General features: G+C 43.2%; 1 protein-coding gene across 2 annotated transcripts; it reads left to right on the top strand.

Annotated features, from left to right (window-relative positions):
- The first annotated feature begins 9,572 nt into the window (after nucleotides 1-9,572).
- On the top strand, nucleotides 9,573-17,081 carry BTF3 (basic transcription factor 3). 2 transcript variants are annotated; one of them, XM_042012872.1, is made up of 6 exons: nucleotides 9,573-9,686; nucleotides 9,964-10,032; nucleotides 13,175-13,288; nucleotides 13,476-13,677; nucleotides 16,142-16,198; nucleotides 16,725-17,081. In XM_042012872.1, exons 2-6 carry the CDS (start codon nucleotides 9,964-9,966, stop codon nucleotides 16,769-16,771), a joined length of 489 nt encoding a protein of 162 aa, XP_041868806.1. In that variant the 5' UTR covers nucleotides 9,573-9,686; the 3' UTR covers nucleotides 16,772-17,081. The 2 variants fall into 2 exon arrangements, with proteins under 2 accessions (XP_041868806.1, XP_041868805.1); XM_042012871.1 differs by lacking the exon at nucleotides 9,573-9,686 and adding an exon at nucleotides 9,696-9,714.
- The last annotated feature ends 213 nt before the right edge of the window (nucleotides 17,082-17,294 follow it).

Raw genomic sequence — 17,294 nt, forward strand, 5'->3', positions numbered from 1 at the left:
GTTTTGAGGTCCTGGGGCAAGCTACTAAAAGAAAGTTAGACAGGATTTTTCGTCTTCAAGGGGTTTCTCCTCTTTACAAAGAGTTAGTGTTTTAGCTTTCTGCTTCCTTTTTTCCCCCTTTTATTATTTTTTTCTCCCAACCTGAACGTTAAAAACCGCCTTAAAAGAAAAAAAATCATGCTCTTAACTATGAAGAGCAGTGAAGTTTAAAAATGCACGGGGAAGAACCACTGTAGCGACAAACCAAAAGAGCCGGGTCTGCCCTCGATCCTCTGCAAGGAGGACGCACGGGTGTTTCACTGAGCGTGCGACACCGGCGGCTCTTCGATAGCACCGAGTTCCCGGGAGTCTCGGCTGGGGTGCGGCTCTTTCTAGACGTGGCCACGTCGGGGTGGCCATGGGGGGTGATGGTGGGGACCCCTCTGGAAGGCTTGGGCAACACTGCAAGCTCTCGTCTGTCGCTGCGGGGTATGCATGCTGTGTTTGTGGGCTGCTGAGGAGATTTCTTTCGGGGGATCAGTTGAGTCAGCCTCCAGTGCGGGCAGTTAAGACCTGATGTTACTTCAGTACCTGGAGATCGCGACGTGTCTTTGAGTATCTTCTGATCGTTCCCGTCCCCAATCCGGCAGGTGCCATTTCAAAAGGGCAAGAAAGACAAGGAGGAAGGCGAGCAGAGGCGGCACAGCCGCGAGTGGCATTTCCCTTGGCAAGACCCGGCCAGCGGCGGGGCTGCGGGCTTTGCCCCGTCCCCCACCTCGCGGCCGGTCCCGCTCCGCGCCGCTCCGCTCCGGGCGTTGCTCTCCGCGGACGGGGGATGCCATCTACCGGCAAGGAGCGCCGGCTGTGGGACGCCGTGTGCCCGCGCAGGGGGCCCGGCGTGGCCTCCCTGCCCAAAGCAGTCCCGGAGAAAGGCAGGGTCGGGCAGGAATCCCCCGCTCAGCGACTGCGCGGGACCCCGAGACCCTAAAGAAAAGCAGAGTTCTGGAAGGGGCCTAAGAACAGTCCCCTTCGCGGAATGGCTGGAACTTCCTCGATCACCTTACCACATCCATTCCGGGCCTCTCTGCCCACACACCCTACCACCAAACTACCACCCTGGGCCCAGGATCTCGGGGGCTGCCTTCTAGAGTTTCCTGCTGGTTGTGAATGATCTGATATATCATGCACCTAAAAACACAGTAGCACAAAAGCAAGATGAGAAATACAGTTACCCAGCTAGGGTTTATCCATTTTTTATTGTTTGGGCATATTAATATTAGTAATGAATTTTAAACTAATATTAATTATAATTTTTAGTTATATATTATACACACAATTTCTTCATGCATATAAAGAACATCCACATTTTATCAGTGCAGCCCAGGATCAAAGCACTCTGGCAATCCATCCAAACAGTCCTGATGGCTCCTGCTGTTCAACCACACCCCTCCCTAGTGGCAAGGCTGGGTCCCCGCTGCCGATGTTTCCTGCAGGGCAGTAAGGACAGGAACATCTCCTTCAAGCCCTGTTCCTCACATCCAAACCTGAGAAAGGTTTGGGTATTTGGGCAGCTCTCTGCTGCCCGAGGTGGCCAGAGCAGGAGTATTCTGGTTAATGTGGTGTGTCCAGGGATACTGGGCAGAAGTCAAACTGCGTGAACCTGCCATCACTTTCCCTTGATGTTTTCTTTATTCTGGGGGACAGTGTCCCTTGGGGTCCCACAGGCCACATATCCTTCTACAGTGAGGAAGCCTGCGCCCACCAAGGCAGACAATATTGGGACAGGGAATAGATGAGCCTACATATCTTCCCTCATCCTTTATTCAAAATTGAAGATTACCCTGGGCACTAATTAGGGCATTTTCAAGCAGCCACACTGGCTCACTGGCAGAAGTGCTATGAGTTTTCTGGAGCTGCAGAACTGGACTTCCTGTTAATGTATAGAACCATTTATTGAATGATTTACATTTTCTGCGAATGTAGTGTCTTGGGTCAAACACTGGACTGAATTCTGAGCTGCTTGTGTCATGGAATGAATAAATCCTCCAGCAATGACCTTGCAAAAGGATAGTGGTGTCCATGACAGAGACAATAACAGCGACAGCTGTACTCTTCTTTGCCCAGTATAACAGTGACTGCCATTTTATCTCCACTTTTTTGGGGGTTTATCCTCCTCTACCCTCGCCATGTAGTTTTGCAGAAAGTAACACCTCCTTTAAGCCTTCTGTGGAGGTTGAGATTACAATGTCTGTGTGACCACAATGCATTGGAGAGGGTTGGCAGGAGACACCGGAAAAACTGAAGAAAAATCTAGGCTTCCAGCCATGCCTACTGCAGAAAAAGGATTTACCATCCTTGGAGGAGATTTCCCCTCTACCCTCATCAAACATACTTTTCTTCTTGACCAAGTTGGTTTGGTTTATTTGTTTGATGAGTTGGATTTTGTTGGGGTTTTGTTTTGTTTGTTGGTTAGGTTGGTTCGGGATTTTTTTCCCCCTAGTTCTATAATCCTTGCAGGGCATGTACATTTGTTCTGACAAATGTAAGTTACTTCCTTTAAGGCCCTTTGGGCTTTTCATTTCTGTAAAATGTGATTTAATGTTCTCATGATGTTCTGATCTTAAGAAGCATTTTTATCAGGTTAGACCAAGACACATCTAGCAGCGTAAACTGACTTCAACATCAGCTAAGACCAGATGTTTAGGGAAGAATATAGGAACAAAACAAGTGTGTAAAATCGATTTCTAGCTGCCAGAAACCTGGGTTTCAAGCTGTTTGTTTGTTTGTTTTAAAGCAGAGATAATATCTGAATTTAATAGCCTGTGAGAGAATTTATTCCGTGAATTTGTCCAGTCATTTTTTGAAATCAAGTACATTAGTACCACTAAATATATTCAGTGGTGAAATACTCCTGGGATCTATCTATCAGTGGTAAGAAGTGTCTCTTTTCATTTGCTTTAAGCAAGTCACCTGCTCATTTAAATGTGATGTGCTCTCATTTTTGTACTAGAACAGACAAGGAACAAGTGTGGTTAAATATTTTTTCCCTGCTGTTCATGGCTTTGTAAGTTCTAACACAAATTTTTTCACTTGTCACCTTTTTTACATGCTGAGGAGTTCTCCTTCAGAATCACTGGACTATCACGGAAGATAAACGTCAGTATTTCTGACAATCTTTGTCATTTCCTCCACCTTTTTCTTTGTTCATCTCACTCCTATTATTTTCCTAGTAGTCCTTCAAAACAGCATGAGATACTTAAAATTGCTTTTCCAGTTTTAATTTCAACTTAAAATTTCTACTCTTTTAAGCCAGTAGCCATTTCCAATGCTGGTGGCAGAATATCAGAGTCACAAAATGAAGCACTGGCTTCCAGAGCTGATATAGCAGAGTACTTTTCATATGAACAAATCATGTTTGTTTAGGTTACTTTTAATTTCATAACTTCATCAAATACTGAAACCCTTTCTAATATTTTCCACATAAGCCCTAAATTTTTGTTGTAGACAAGCTTTAGCAAACTAGGAGGGAGATCCCATAATTAGCATCTCAAATATTTGAGATATTTTCCATTTCATTCTGCAGAGATGGAAGTAGGAGTACGAAGGAGTACAAACTCATTCATATATGCAGTGACTATTGGCAGGTATACTCTTTTTTCGCTTAGAAATCCTTGGGGATAAGCTATATTGTGATCAAAGAAAAAGAAGATAAATCTAGAACTTAGTGGGTAATAGGTTCCTGCCAGGACTTGAGCAGAAATAGCAGCTTGCTGTTGCAGGAAGAAGACCCTTGCCTTGTCCAGCCTTCCTGCCTCTTGCCACCTGTGCTCACCTCTTACCTCCTGCTGAGCACCAGCTGGACCAGGAGGTCTAGAAAACCAAAGAAGTCAGATCCAGAATGAATAAGAATTTTGCAGCTGCCAAGGCATTAGTCAAAGGAAGCATGATGGCACCTACACTTCTAAAGTGGGCCAAATTTAGTCCTGATTCATCCTGGGCAAAATGTGATACATTACACATTTACATGTTGATGTTGCATCATGTTGTCTCAATAGTGTTTTGACTTGTAAGTGTCAATTTTTTAAAGACAATACAAAGACCATGGTCTTAGCAGAGGTCGAAACATTTCTGTGATCATGGCTTGAAGGATTCAAGTCCTCTTGAATTCTGCTGTCTTAGGTTACAATGTAAGGTAATTATGTAAGGTAATTACCAGAAGTATGTATTCTATCACCATCTTCATAAAAAAGACGGTTTTTCATGTTAAAACCAGGTGGGGCAGTGTTCTTTATCTCTTCCATGACACATCCCTGATAACTCCCTCCAGGGGATATCTTCTGCTAACGAGCGATCAAGTCTCACTGCATGACTCATAGAATTACATCTCCCATTGTGAGATCCTCCGCCCAGGGGGAGGAACCAACCATTCCTACCTGGATGTAATCTGAGGTTTGGAACACCGTGGGAGCACTATTCACTGGATTCCCAGAGGAGAAGAGCTCCATAATCACCACTGGACCTCCAGAAAAGGACCAGACTTTACTACAGGATCACTGGTTTGACAGAGTGACATTTATCACTCCAACAGGACTGCAGCCACCATTGAATTGGACTGCTATGACCACCCTGCCCGGCAGGGTGTCAGGTCATATCCTGACTGTCAGTTTAAGCCAGTGTTTCTGTATCATTGCCTTTATCTTAATTTTCCTATTAAATTGTAATTCTGAGTTGGGATCTCCCACTGGTTTGCTTTCAAACTAGCACATCTGTGTATAGGATGCCTATAGGAATAATCCGTTTGTCTGTCTCTTGTCATCTGTGCATAAATTTAAGGTTTAAATCACCTTTTCCACACACAGTCAGTAAGGAATATGGTGGCTTCTACTTCTTACTTATTTTCTATCAAGGTATTTGTTATTCACCAAGATTAACAGGCAAGCCTTTCTTGGTGAGATTTTACCAGTCTTATTAACAAGAACTCCCAAATATCCTGCAAAGCCTGCTTGAACCATGTACAGTGAAGGCAGGGGATTCTTTAAGTAGCACTGCTCCAACTACTCTCCAGCAGGACTCTGCAGGGTGTTAGAGAGGCAGCCCAGAGGTCATAAAAGCCCAGGTATCTTGGGTTGCTGAGTTTAAAAGCCACAGGCATGGTGAGAAAAGGACACTCTTTGCTGGGCAGCAGTCTCTCTTCCTTGGCACTGAAGTCTATTACCGATCACTCCCTACAACTCAGAGGCAGATGAGAACAGCATCAGACTTAAGTTCAAACTTTCTGGGCTCCTGTTCAGTGCTTAAAAATTTCACATCCCTTAAAAAGTTAATTCTTCAATGAGTCTTATGTCTAGATATCTGGAGATGATTCCTTTTCGATTCATCTATTTTTAGTCTTCTACCTCATAATGCTGCTATTTTCCTCCATTAAATTACTAACACTTAGGGGTATTTTTTGTAATTCCTTAGTGCTTTTCCCCTTATGTTCCACTGTTAAATACAGCATTCTTCTGAACAAATGTTTCCAAATGAAATTTTGATTATCAGATTTCCTTCGCTGCCTAAGACTACTTTTTTTCCCCTTGCTGTCACTGATAATCAGGACAAACATTACTTCACTATAGCCTGATCACTTATGTTTATGACCTGTGATAAGTTCCCTCAATATGATACTAACACCTCTCCTCAACAAGCCCTGTTATTAATTATGCAGCACTGGCCATGACTTTTAGAAGAGCTTTTCCACTGGCATTTTGACAGCAAATGTCATTCTTCTGCCCTTAAACTTCCATATAATTTAGGAAACAATTTTTCCAAGTAACCATTTTAACGATCTTCCTCCACTCTTATGCAGCTTCTGTGTAGATAATGAACTTTCCTTTAGCAATGTATACTCTTTGATGGTTTTGACGTCATGACTTCCACCCTTTTTCAGAACTGAAAAGCTGCTTACTGAGCTCAGGGTCCCTTTCAGTGGTACAGCCCTTGGATCTGCTTCATTTCTCAGCAGAATTTCTTCAGGTAAAAGTAAATCCAGCTTTAGGTTTATGTTACCCATTATGCAATTACAAAAAAAAAAAAAAAAACCTGAAGAAAACAAGCCAATACTATTTTAGCATGCTAAAATGCTTTTTCTCAGATGTAAAGTTTGTTTTTTGAAGGTCTGCTGCTTGATCTACAAAATGTAACCAAATCTTAGAGTCCCTTGAACTGCCACTCTTGAACCACTTTAGCTGAGTCCTGATACAACTCAGTGATGTGGTTTTCATCATAGTTTGTCTTCAAAAATCTCATATGAGGGCATATGAGATCATATCTCTAGACCAGCTAATCCTAAAATGACAGCTGGATCAGCATTTTCTACAGTTTCTATCTTGGAATAAGCTTTCTGTGATTCATTTTCACTTCAGTATTTCAGTCTATTAAAATATTTTGCTTGTTTGTAATCACCATTTGGCCTAGAAATTCCAAAATATTTCATAAATATTGATGGAAGACTGTGATAAATCTGAAATGGATCGATTTTTACTTTCAATAGCTTGCAGTGACTCAGGTTTGTTTTGTGTTTTTCATCTTGGCTCTCTTCACTTCTGCTAGTTTCATCCTGCAATAAATTTATAAGCTTTCTTTTTAGCTCCTAAGAAACTCTATCCTCCCCAAACTATCCGCAAATACTCCCTTCTCCTAAATCTGCTTTCCCCCCAACTTCTGAATTATATACTGGGTTTACTAGTTCAGATAAAGTAATATGGGCTTCCCTGCCATCTTTTCTCCACAAACTGATTGACTGTTCAAATTTTGCAGATACAGTGGATCAAATATTTGGAGGTCCTCCACCATCTTTTACAGTTTGATCATCCTCTGATTTTCATCTGTAATTCACCTGGTGGGAGGCACAGAGGCCACTGCTCTTCAATAGCACCTTTTGAATTACCACCTCCCTGAGAATTTCTATCACCACCAGATGGAGTCATCTCGGAATTATCATTAATTTTCACTAATTACAAAAGCCTTGATTTTAAAAGGATCAAAATCTTTTGTACAAATTAACACTCAGCTCTGGTGTAGTGAAAAGACAACACAAGAGCAAAGAAAATTTACAGACACACAAAACCTTTGCTCTGGGGATTACTAACAAGGGAGACAATGTTAATTAATAAAGAAGGATAAATTAATTATTAACATAGTCTTACAGAAACAAGACCAAAGAGAATAGTTTACTGAGGATATTCCAGACAAGAACCGGTATAAAAGGCATTAAAATACAGGATGAGATGGCAAGGTCAGTAGTATTTCTACTGGTGCCAGTAGGCTCATTGGGTTCAGTTGTGGTAGTGAGTGGGACCGTGGAGCAGCAAGGCTTCTTCTCTCTTTCGTCACTCTGTGAGCACGTGAAGCACTGATGAGAATGCCAGGCTTCTTCCCCCGTAAATCTGCTCCTGTCCTCTGCTGTGCAACACAGGTCCTGCAAAGACCGCTTTGCCTTCTGTTGGAGCCAAGACATGAGCGTTTCCGATAGCTGTGAGATTAGTCATCAGAGTAAACTCAAACACATTGGCAAACTTGTGGGAGACTGAAATTGTAGGCTGTGAATGATCTCTGCCTCAGAAACGCAGGCTGAGGAACAGGGTTTATATATACTCAAAGGCAGCAGCAACTGTGTGGGTTAGGGCCTGGGAGGTGTGTGTTTGGCTCTCAGAATAGCATTCGAATAACACAAAGACTGGCAATACATAAAAAAGCGCACATTAAGGCCCGAGTGATGGAAAACACAGCTACAGGGGAACATCTCTGAGGGATCCAGCGAGGGCACACAGAGGGTGTCCAGTGACCAGCAGCAAGCAGCCACAGGTGGGTAGCTTATAAATTGCAATAACGTAACAGAGGAGGAAAAGCCACAGTGAAAAATGTGCAAGGCTGAAGCAATGCGAAACAGAACAAAGACTGACACACAGGTGGGTGATAACAGAAAAACCTCAGTAGTCTGGCTGGGCAGGGGCAGCTGGGGGCATCGGTTCACCTAAGGGTCCCCACCACAGAGCTCTGCACTGGCTGGCTGGGAGGAAAGCGGCGAGTTGCTGGGGACAGCAGGGAGCAGCACAGCCATGGGCTTTGAGAGGGGGTCTGTATTGCACAAGGGAGAAAGAAACACAATGCTTACGTGTTTTCTAGCATGGAAAAGAATAAATACATAATTAGTGAGGCCACACCTTTAGTACCATGTCCAGTTCTGGACTCCTCAGTACTAGGAACTACTGGAGAGGGTCCAGCTGCACAAAGGCAATTGCTGAGGTATCTCTCTTATGAGAGACTGTGGGAGCTGGGCCTGCTTAGTCTAGAGAAGACTAGGATCTTGTCAATACATATAAATATCTCAAAGGCAGGTGTGAAGAGGATGGTGCCAGACTCTTGTCAGTCGTGCACAGTGACAGGATGGGGAACAATGGCCATAAGCTAAAACACAAGAAATTCTACCTCAACATGAGGGATAACTTCTTTATGTTTAGGGTGGCCGAGCACTGGACCAGGCTGCCCAGTGACGTTGTGGAGTGTCCCTCTCTGGAGCCATTCCAAACCCACCTGGATATATTCCTGTGTCACCTGCTCTGGGTGACCTTGCCTTAGCAGGGGTGGTAGACTGGATGATCTCCAGAGGTCCCTTCCAGCCCCAGCGGTTCTGTGATTCTGTGATGCCAGACCATGGATGTCATACCTGTGGCAGGGAACTTCTCTGGCAAGGCTGCGGGTGGCAGTGTGGGAAGAGAGCAGCAAAGTGAGTAATGCATGGTAATGCGAGGCATGGTGAGGGGAGGCATGGTGATGAGTTCCGGGTCCTGCCCTTTGTCCACAACAACCCCAGGCAGCGCCACAGGCTGGGGCAGAGTGGCTACAAGGCTGCCCACAGGAAAAGGACCTGGGGGTGCTGGTGCCAGCAGCTGAACATGAGCCAGGGTGTGCCCAGGTGGCCAAGAAGGCCAATGGCATCCTGGCCTGTACCAGCAACAGTGTGGCCAGCAGGACCAGGGCAGGGATTGTCCCCCTGTACTCAGCACTGGTGAGGGCACACCTCCAGTGCTGTGTCCAGTCCTGGGTCCCCCACTAGGAGGAGGACACTGAGGTGCTGGCAGAAGACCAGCGGTGGCCAACAAAGCTGGTGAAGGGTCTGGAGCACAAGTCCTATGAGGAGCAGCTGAGGGAGCTGGGTGGGCTCCACCTGGAGGAGACTGACGGGTGACCTCATCACTTTCTCCAACTACCTGAAAGGAGGTTGCAGCAAGGGGACGGTCGGCAACCAGTCAACAGGACGAGGGAACATACTCTTAAGCTGCACCAGAAGAGCTTTAGGTTCGACATCAAGAGGAATTTCTTCACAGAAAGGGTGACAGATACTGGAATGGGCTGCCGAGGGAGATGCTAGAGTCACTATCCCAGAAGTTGTCTAAGGAAAAACTGGCCGTGGCACTAGGTGCCACGGTGTAGTCGACGCGGTGGCGCTCGGGAGCCCCAATGGCGCCGCAGGTCTTTCCCAGCACCCCGATCCCGGGATGCCCGAGAGCGTCGGGGCGCCCCCTGCCGGGCCCGGCGCGGCGCACGCGCGGCCCGGCGCGCAGCTCCTTCCTTCCGGCCGCCATCTCGCTGCGCCCGCGTGCGGATCCCGGCCCCTCGCCCTGCCGCCGCCTCCAGCCCCGCTCCGGCGCCCTCCGCCCGCCGAGGTACCGCGGGGGCGGCCGCGAGGGGAGCGTGACTCGCCCGGGGGCGGGGGGCGGCGGCGGCGGTGGCTGGAGGAAGGGACGGCGGTTACGGGCTGGGCCTGAAGGGAGGCTCGGCTGGGCTCGGCGCCTCTGCCCGCGATCTGAGAGCGTTCCCGGCCGTGCCGCGGAGGACGCGTGTGGGCGTGTGGTGAGGGGGGCTGCAGAGCTGCCTGTGCCCACTTGCGCTCACCTGGGTTCCCACACCCGCCTGTTCCGGGCGCTCTTGTTGTTTCCGCAGATGAAGGAGACCATCATGAACCAGGAGAAGCTGGCCAAGCTGCAGGCCCAAGTGCGCATCGGTGGCAAGGTAGGAGCCGCCTCCCCGCGCTGCCATCGGGATTGCGTGTCCTTGCACGCATATCGGGCCTGGCACAAGGGATCCTGGAAACGGGTGTGGGAAGCAGCCGTGAGAACTCTCAGCTTCACTGGACTGTCCTCAAGGGAAGCTGTGCAGTTCCAGGGCTCCCGAGAGTCACTTCTGTAGGTGCAATATGTAGTAGCTGAATTTCCAGCCGTTTCTCTTTGTGGATGTTATGTTAGAGCAGCCTTAATATTCTATATTAAGGCAAATGGGAATCTCATCTTTTGCAAGGTCAAGTGCAAGGTGCTGCACCTGGGTCAGGGCAACCCCTGGTATCAACACAGGCTGGGGGATGAACAGATCAGAGCAGAAAGACTTGGGGGTGCTGGTGGGTGAGAGGCTGGACATGACCCAGCCATGGGCACTCACAGCCCAGAAAGCCAAACGTGTCCTGGGCTGCATCCAAAGCAGTGTGGGCAGCAGGGCCAGGGAGGAGCCCTGCCCCTCTGCTCTGCTGTGGTGAGACCCCACCTGCAGTGCTGCATCCAGCTCTGGGGTCCCAGCATGGGAAGAACATGGACATGCTGGAGCAAGTCCAGAGAAGGGACAGTGAGTTGATTAGAGGGCTGGAGTTTCTCTCCTGTCAGAAGAGTCTGAGGGAATTGGGACTGGTCAGCTTGCAAAAGAGGAGGTGTTGGGGTAATGTAACTATGGTCTCCTAGTACATGAAGGGAGCCTCCAGGAAAGATGCATCAAGACTATTTACAAGAGCATGTAGTGACAGGACAAGGGAGAATGGGTTTAACTTGAAAGTAGGTTTAGATTGGATATTAGGAAAAATTCTTTACTGTGGGACTGGTCAGGCACTGGAACAGATTGCCCAGAGTAGCTGTGGATGCCATATCCGTGGGAGTGCTGCGTTGGATGTGACTCCGAGTAACCTGGTCTAGTTGAAGGTATCCCTGCCCGTGGCAGGAGGGTTGGAACTAGATGATCTTTGTAGTCCCCTTCTAGCCATTCCATGAAAATTGTATGGGCTGTTTTAGATGTATGGGATTTGAAGTGAGTAGACCTTACAGCAAGTGAGGTTGGGTATAGTTTTCATAACAGATCATCGAGAGCTGTTACAGACTTGTCAGAAATACTTAGGGTGCTAAAGGCAGTTTTTTTGCCTTTCTGCACGAAGCTGGAAATTCTATGCTTGTCAGACTTATGTAATTGTAGACTAATATAATCAGAACAATTTTTGTTTTGCTGCATCTGAATATATGTAGTTGTGTGTTTACTTATGATCTGAGAAAAGTATGTTTAATATAGTCATATGGCAGTAAACATTTTAATTACAGTGTCAGTCTTAATTCAGGAATTTATTAGGAATCTTTTGTACCTGGAGGAGTATACACAATGTTCTAGAATACAAATTACTTAACAGAACTCTTCCAGACAGAGTTTCCAGGAGCTTTCATTTCTGTGCTGATTTTTAAATTTTTTTTTTGCCAGTTGCTGGAGATTTAGGCAGCCTTTGAACAGGGTTCATATAGTAATTACTGCCTCGGTGATTTTTGTATATTCTTTATTAATGGTTAATTAGAGAACTCCTGTATTATATTGCTGATTGTATGCATGTTGACCAGTGTGTGTTTATTGACTATAAAGGCTTTTAATGTTAATCATATAAGATTATAGCTCTTGCAGTTTACTGGTCAATACAAGGCTTTTAAAGGCATTAAGCAAAGCTTGGAATGGTCATTTAGTTTTAAAATTGGCCTATGAAATACTTGGAATGCTTGAACCTGCCTTACTTTATAACGGAAAATTATTCCTGGGATTCTTTATGGCATTGTTGCCATGTAAGTTGAGATGGGTGTGGAGGAGGTACATATTCCTCCATATCCCTTGATTCAAGACGTCATATTTTGAAATTTACCGAGAGTTCTTTTTTCCAGAGTGACTTAGCATATACCTTACCTAGCTCAAATCATGAGTAGACAAGGCACTAAAATGAGGCATTTCTACTGTATTTAGTAGTTTCCAAACCACTGTGTATACTTACCTGACAGTAACAGGGTGTGAATATCAAGCTTTCTAGACAAAAACCTAAATGTTTGGGCTGTAGTCTTTCAAGTGTTAGTTTCATACAAATTTGTCACTAATGTTCCTCATTGTTGGTAACAGAATTATGTTAGAGTTGTTAGTGTCCAGCCAGCTTTCAAACATCTGACAGTAAACTGAAAAGGAATTGCAGCTATTTATATGGCTGGGCAGCAATGCCTTCTCTTATTATTAGCGTGTGGTAGATGAGCAGCTGGAGTGGGAGGACTTAGATTAGTAGTTACATTATGTCAAAAAGTAGCTTAGTGTCACTTCTTGTATACATTTTATGTCAGATTTTCGTGAACCCTTATGGCTGAGCAAGGAAGTATAGAATGACATTTTTTACTTTTTCATAGAAATAGATATGTTCTAATGTGGGACATTTACTTCCCTGGAGAAATCTAGAGCTCTGGGTCTGTAGGGCAACTTAACCTTTGCTTATTTGGTTTCTAAACAGGGTTGGTCTGGAACACTACATAGAAGTATTTTAAAAAATGTATATATGAAATATTTTGGAAAAGTAGTCATTCTTCAAATATGTAAGTCCATCAGAGGAGAGATGGGTATTTAGAATAAAAATGTAGTATTTTGACTTTTCTCATATTCATTTGTTAATGATGTGTTCATAGCTTTATGGCCTCTGACTGTTACCAGAGTTTGGCTGTAATTTAAGAAAGATGATCTAAGGAAAAACTAGTAACTTTTGGAAATTGCTTAAAACTGTTCATTCTTCAGGTTTGCGTCTTGTGATAACTTGGGTTAACAAGGGTAAATTTGCAACTTTCCTTTTCTAAGATGCTGCAGTAAACCATGAAATTGTGGAATAAATGTTTTCTGATGCATTGCTTCCTGAAACACATGCAAATCTTGCCTTAGTGCGAGAGTAAGACAGCTGCAGTGCAGTTGGGTGGCAGGGTTGCATGCACTGAAACACAGGAGCAGAACTTTATATGTTAAGCTGATTTGTAGATACCGTGAAGTAGTTATACAGCTGTTAGGATTAGAGTTTGGGGAACTACGTACGTTTTAACTTGTAATTTTTTTTTTTGAAAAGGGTACTGCCCGCAGAAAGAAGAAGGTTGTTCACAGAACAGCTACAGCAGATGATAAAAAACTTCAGTTTTCGTTGAAGAAATTGGGAGTCAACAATATTTCTGGAATTGAAGAGGTAATTGCTTCAAAGAAAAAAAATTCTATCTATAAATAGAAAACGTATTAAAATCTATTTTCTGCTAAGTAATGTCTGTAAATTATCAATAGTTCTTCATGGAGTTTTAAGAACTTTGATTTCTTGTTAAGTTGAAAAATCCTGCTAAACTGCTTCAAATGCTGGATTTTTTTTTTTTTTCTTGCAGGTAAACATGTTTACCAATCAAGGAACAGTCATTCACTTCAATAACCCAAAAGTTCAGGCATCTCTGGCTGCTAACACTTTCACTATCACTGGCCATGCTGAGACAAAGCAGCTGACAGAAATGCTGCCTAGCATCCTAAACCAGCTTGGAGCTGACAGTCTGACTAGCCTCAGGAGATTGGCAGAAGCCCTACCCAAGCAATGTAAGTTGAAACTTGAATGTGTTTCATGCTGGCAGCTGACATGAGGCTTATTTGTGTAGCAGCAGTGACATTCCGTGCACTCTTGTTGTCTGCAAGCACGTTATGAAATGCTTATAAAGAAATCAAACTCTCTAAAATCAATTTTATTTGTAGCTCAAATCCAATGGCAATTATGACTCAGTAAAGCAAAGTTACGTGTTAGCATGTATTGTAGCTGGGGTAGCACTGGAAAACTGTAGCCAGACTTGATTTTCTGGTAGTTTTCTTCTTGATGTGGCTGCCATATTTTGACATACTTTGTTCATTAAAGCTAGGTGGATTAATAACTCTGTAAGAGTTAGGTTTTAAAGAAAGATAAGCTTGGAGTACATCTCTTTTGACACTTTGAATGGAAACATAAGTGATGGGGAAAGGAACTTAACAGATATCTATCTTGCAATTGCTTTTCTCCCTCACAGGTGTGGTGAAGGTATTTCTCACATCGGCTTTTTGATAATTAGGAAGGAATTACAGGGTATTTATAAGGAAGTACATTATGATTTCAGGATGTGTAGAACAGTGTAGAGAACAGGGCTGACATGAGCATTAAGCTATATGCACGAACTTCCTATTCCATACTTAAAGTAGTAAAAAAACTCGAACATTTGTTCCTTCTAAAACTGGTAAAAGTAGAGGAGGGACTTAAATTTGTAGTGTTTGAAAAAGGTGCTGCTGCTACAGGATGAGAATTAGGAGTGAAAGGCTTGTTGGCACTGGGAACATTCCTTTTGTCTTGTGTGTACAGTCTTCCTACTTTCTGAAGTATCTTAAGGCCATTCCTTTCAAGGGACAGCTTAAACATGGAAAAAATGAGACAATAGCATTGTGTCCAGTTTTCAGCAGTTCTAACTTGATTGTTAATTTTTTTTCTTCCTGTCCTTTGTTGCCAACAGAACAGCCTCTATTTACATTTCTAAAGTTGGTGATACTCTCCTGTCAACTTTGCAATGAAAAAATTTTTGCTAGAAGTAGTCTTCAAGATGTGGGGTAAATTATTCTTTATCATGATCATCAAATCCTTTCTTCGAATGTCACCTGTGTGACTTCATTTTGATAGTAGAAGGGCTTGAAAGAAAAAAGTACTTGAAGGATTTAGAATGACTGCTGAAGTTCTGTCCTGTTATAACAATGTGGTTATATTTTAAACTAAATTGTGCAGTTTTAGAAAGAGGGAAGCTTGTTTGAAGTGATTGCTTTTTATGATCTAGTAAATGGCTATTTCTTTCTATTAAGAGTGGATGCCAGACTAGTTGCACAAAACTTTTTATTCAGCATTGTCAGCTAGATTTGGAAGCCTAACATCAGTGAGTGGAGGAGCACCTGTGATGATTGCAGGTGCTAAAGTAAACTTGGACTGCTCTTGGGAATGAGAGAGAATGCAGGTAGTATAAGAGGAGATAACATGGTTTGCTTTTAAAATGTCACTTTTAACATTAAGATGCACTTAAGCTTTAACAACTTTCTGCTGCTTATAAAAAAAAATAAAGGTTAGTGATGTCCTTGTCCCAAGCCTTTTCAAAAGAAAGTTTATGCATTTCTGAGTTCTGGTTCTCTAGAAGTTAATGTACAGGTGTAAATAAGAGCCCATCTTTTTTCCTCATGCTTTTTTTAAAAACTGAGAGGGATTAATTAGAATAAAATTGAGGCAGTAGAGAGTATGAGACAGCTTACCGTTGACAATACAGCTAAGAATAGTTGCAGAGGAGTGGCAGAGGCACCTGGCCGCGTGCGTAGCATTATACTGCAGGTGCTCACTGGTCTGCTGCAGTGGAGAGGGTTAAGTCTCACTACCTCTGTCAAATACAATGGGAATGGTTAAAGAAATTACTGAGTCAGCAAACATGTGGACTAGGACACTAGGTCACCTCAGCCACTAAGGAGTGTAGAGCTGTGTGTCCAGTTCCATATTCTGACTTTGCCAGGGAACAGTAATACCTTTTAAGTACTTCTTCTAGTTGTGTGTCTGCTTGCAACTTCACAATTACAGCTTGGCTTTCTTTGGATGTGTAGGATAATAAGATCCTTTGTATTCCTTAAAAACTGATGATGTAAGATATATAAATTCAGGAGCCATGTGGTAGTCCGTAAACTAACCTACTTTCAGGAAAAACTGGTAAAATCAATCCCTTGTATTTGGAAACTATTATCATGCAGGGCACTCAGTATACCTAGATAGAAGATGTTGACTAGTAAGCTGTTTAGCATGCATCTTCTAATTTCACTGCTAGGCTGTTGGAGCATTATCAGTAACAAAGGGAATGTGAACTTCCTACATTAGATAAAGATTTTTATTCACAGAATTGGATAAAGCATTGCAGCTTAGCTCAGAATCTTTGATAATGTTTTCAAAAACACAAAGCTAAACAATAAATCAAAATGCCTATGGTGAGCTTGAATGAAGCTTTTGATATACTTGCTCTTGCAGCTGTGGACGGAAAAGCACCACTTGCTACTGGTGAAGACGATGATGATGAAGTTCCAGGTAAGAACAAACGTGGTGGAGGAAAAGGAATTTTGTGGAGAGATCTTACACATAGCACAAGATCAGGCCAGGGATGATAAGAGCGTTGTCTAGTTGCTGTCACAGGATTTCTGTGGGCAGATTATTTCATTGATTTCAGATACCATGAGAGACTTAGCAGTCTGAGCTAGCATTTTGGTTCTATGCTGAAGTAACAGCTATGACTGAGATCAGTATTTAATATTCCATAAGAAATGACATTGTCAGAATCACTTGCCCAGTTGTGGTTATAGTGAAGTTAAATGCTTTTAGGATTCTTTATCTTAGGATAATGCTTTTTAATGAACCATCCAGAATATCCTTGGTTGAGCAAGGAGGATGAACCTTGAAGCTCTTAAAAATTATTTGGTCTCTATTTTACAAGCTGAAAGTTTTTATGGTGTAAAAACTTGATATGAAGTAGAACTTTGGAAGAAAATTCAAACCCAAAATATTTGGCAAAGGGGAAGTGGGTCAAACTTTAATTCCAACAATCTTCTTTTTCTAGATCTTGTTGAAAACTTCGATGAAGCTTCAAAGAATGAGGCAAACTGAACTGTCACCTCCTGAATAAAATTAAAACTTGAAAAAGCTACATGGAGCTGCTATTTTATATTGTGACTGCCTTGATTTTATTTCCTGATGAGATCTCAAGATCTGTGATATTTGGAAACTTGTTGAATCTGCAGCTCGTTAGTTACTGCTTGTACACAATATTATTTTTGTGGCCCAATTGAACAAACCTATGCTTTGAAATAAGTCAGATTGCTAACAAATTTCTGCCTAGACACATTTTTTCAGTAACTTGTATACAAGCAAACACTCATCTTTAATGAACTTTGGCATACAATAAAAATGTAAAACACAGTTTCTGGTGTGACTTTTTGTCAGAATATCAGGGACAAAAATGGCCGTAAATATTAAACAATTTTAAAAGGTTTTGCTTTTCTGCAGAGCATCTTCCTTTTGCTGTGTTAAAAAGCTGGCTCCTGAGAAAAAACTTTCTGTCCATAATGAAACGGTTTGGACTTTAATTGGTGAATTTTTGGTGTTTGCAGGTTAGAGCTAGGGAGGCTGT

This window comes from Corvus kubaryi, unplaced genomic scaffold, assembly GCF_017639235.1.
Source record: "Corvus kubaryi isolate FWS band 111438036 unplaced genomic scaffold, C.kubaryi_AGA036_p1.0 split1-37296, whole genome shotgun sequence".
Taxonomy (NCBI): domain Eukaryota; kingdom Metazoa; phylum Chordata; class Aves; order Passeriformes; family Corvidae; genus Corvus; species Corvus kubaryi.

Excerpts from the sequence above, each read along its gene's own strand:
- BTF3 (XM_042012872.1), top strand. The coding sequence starts at position 9,964 with ATGAAGGAGACCATCATGAACCAGGAGAAGCTGGCCAAGCTGCAGGCC. Across the intron at positions 10,033-13,174 it reads AAGTGCGCATCGGTGGCAAG|GGTACTGCCCGCAGAAAGAA; the intron begins GTAGGAGCCGCC and ends TTTTTTGAAAAG. Across the intron at positions 16,199-16,724 it reads CGATGATGATGAAGTTCCAG|ATCTTGTTGAAAACTTCGAT; the intron begins GTAAGAACAAAC and ends TTCTTTTTCTAG.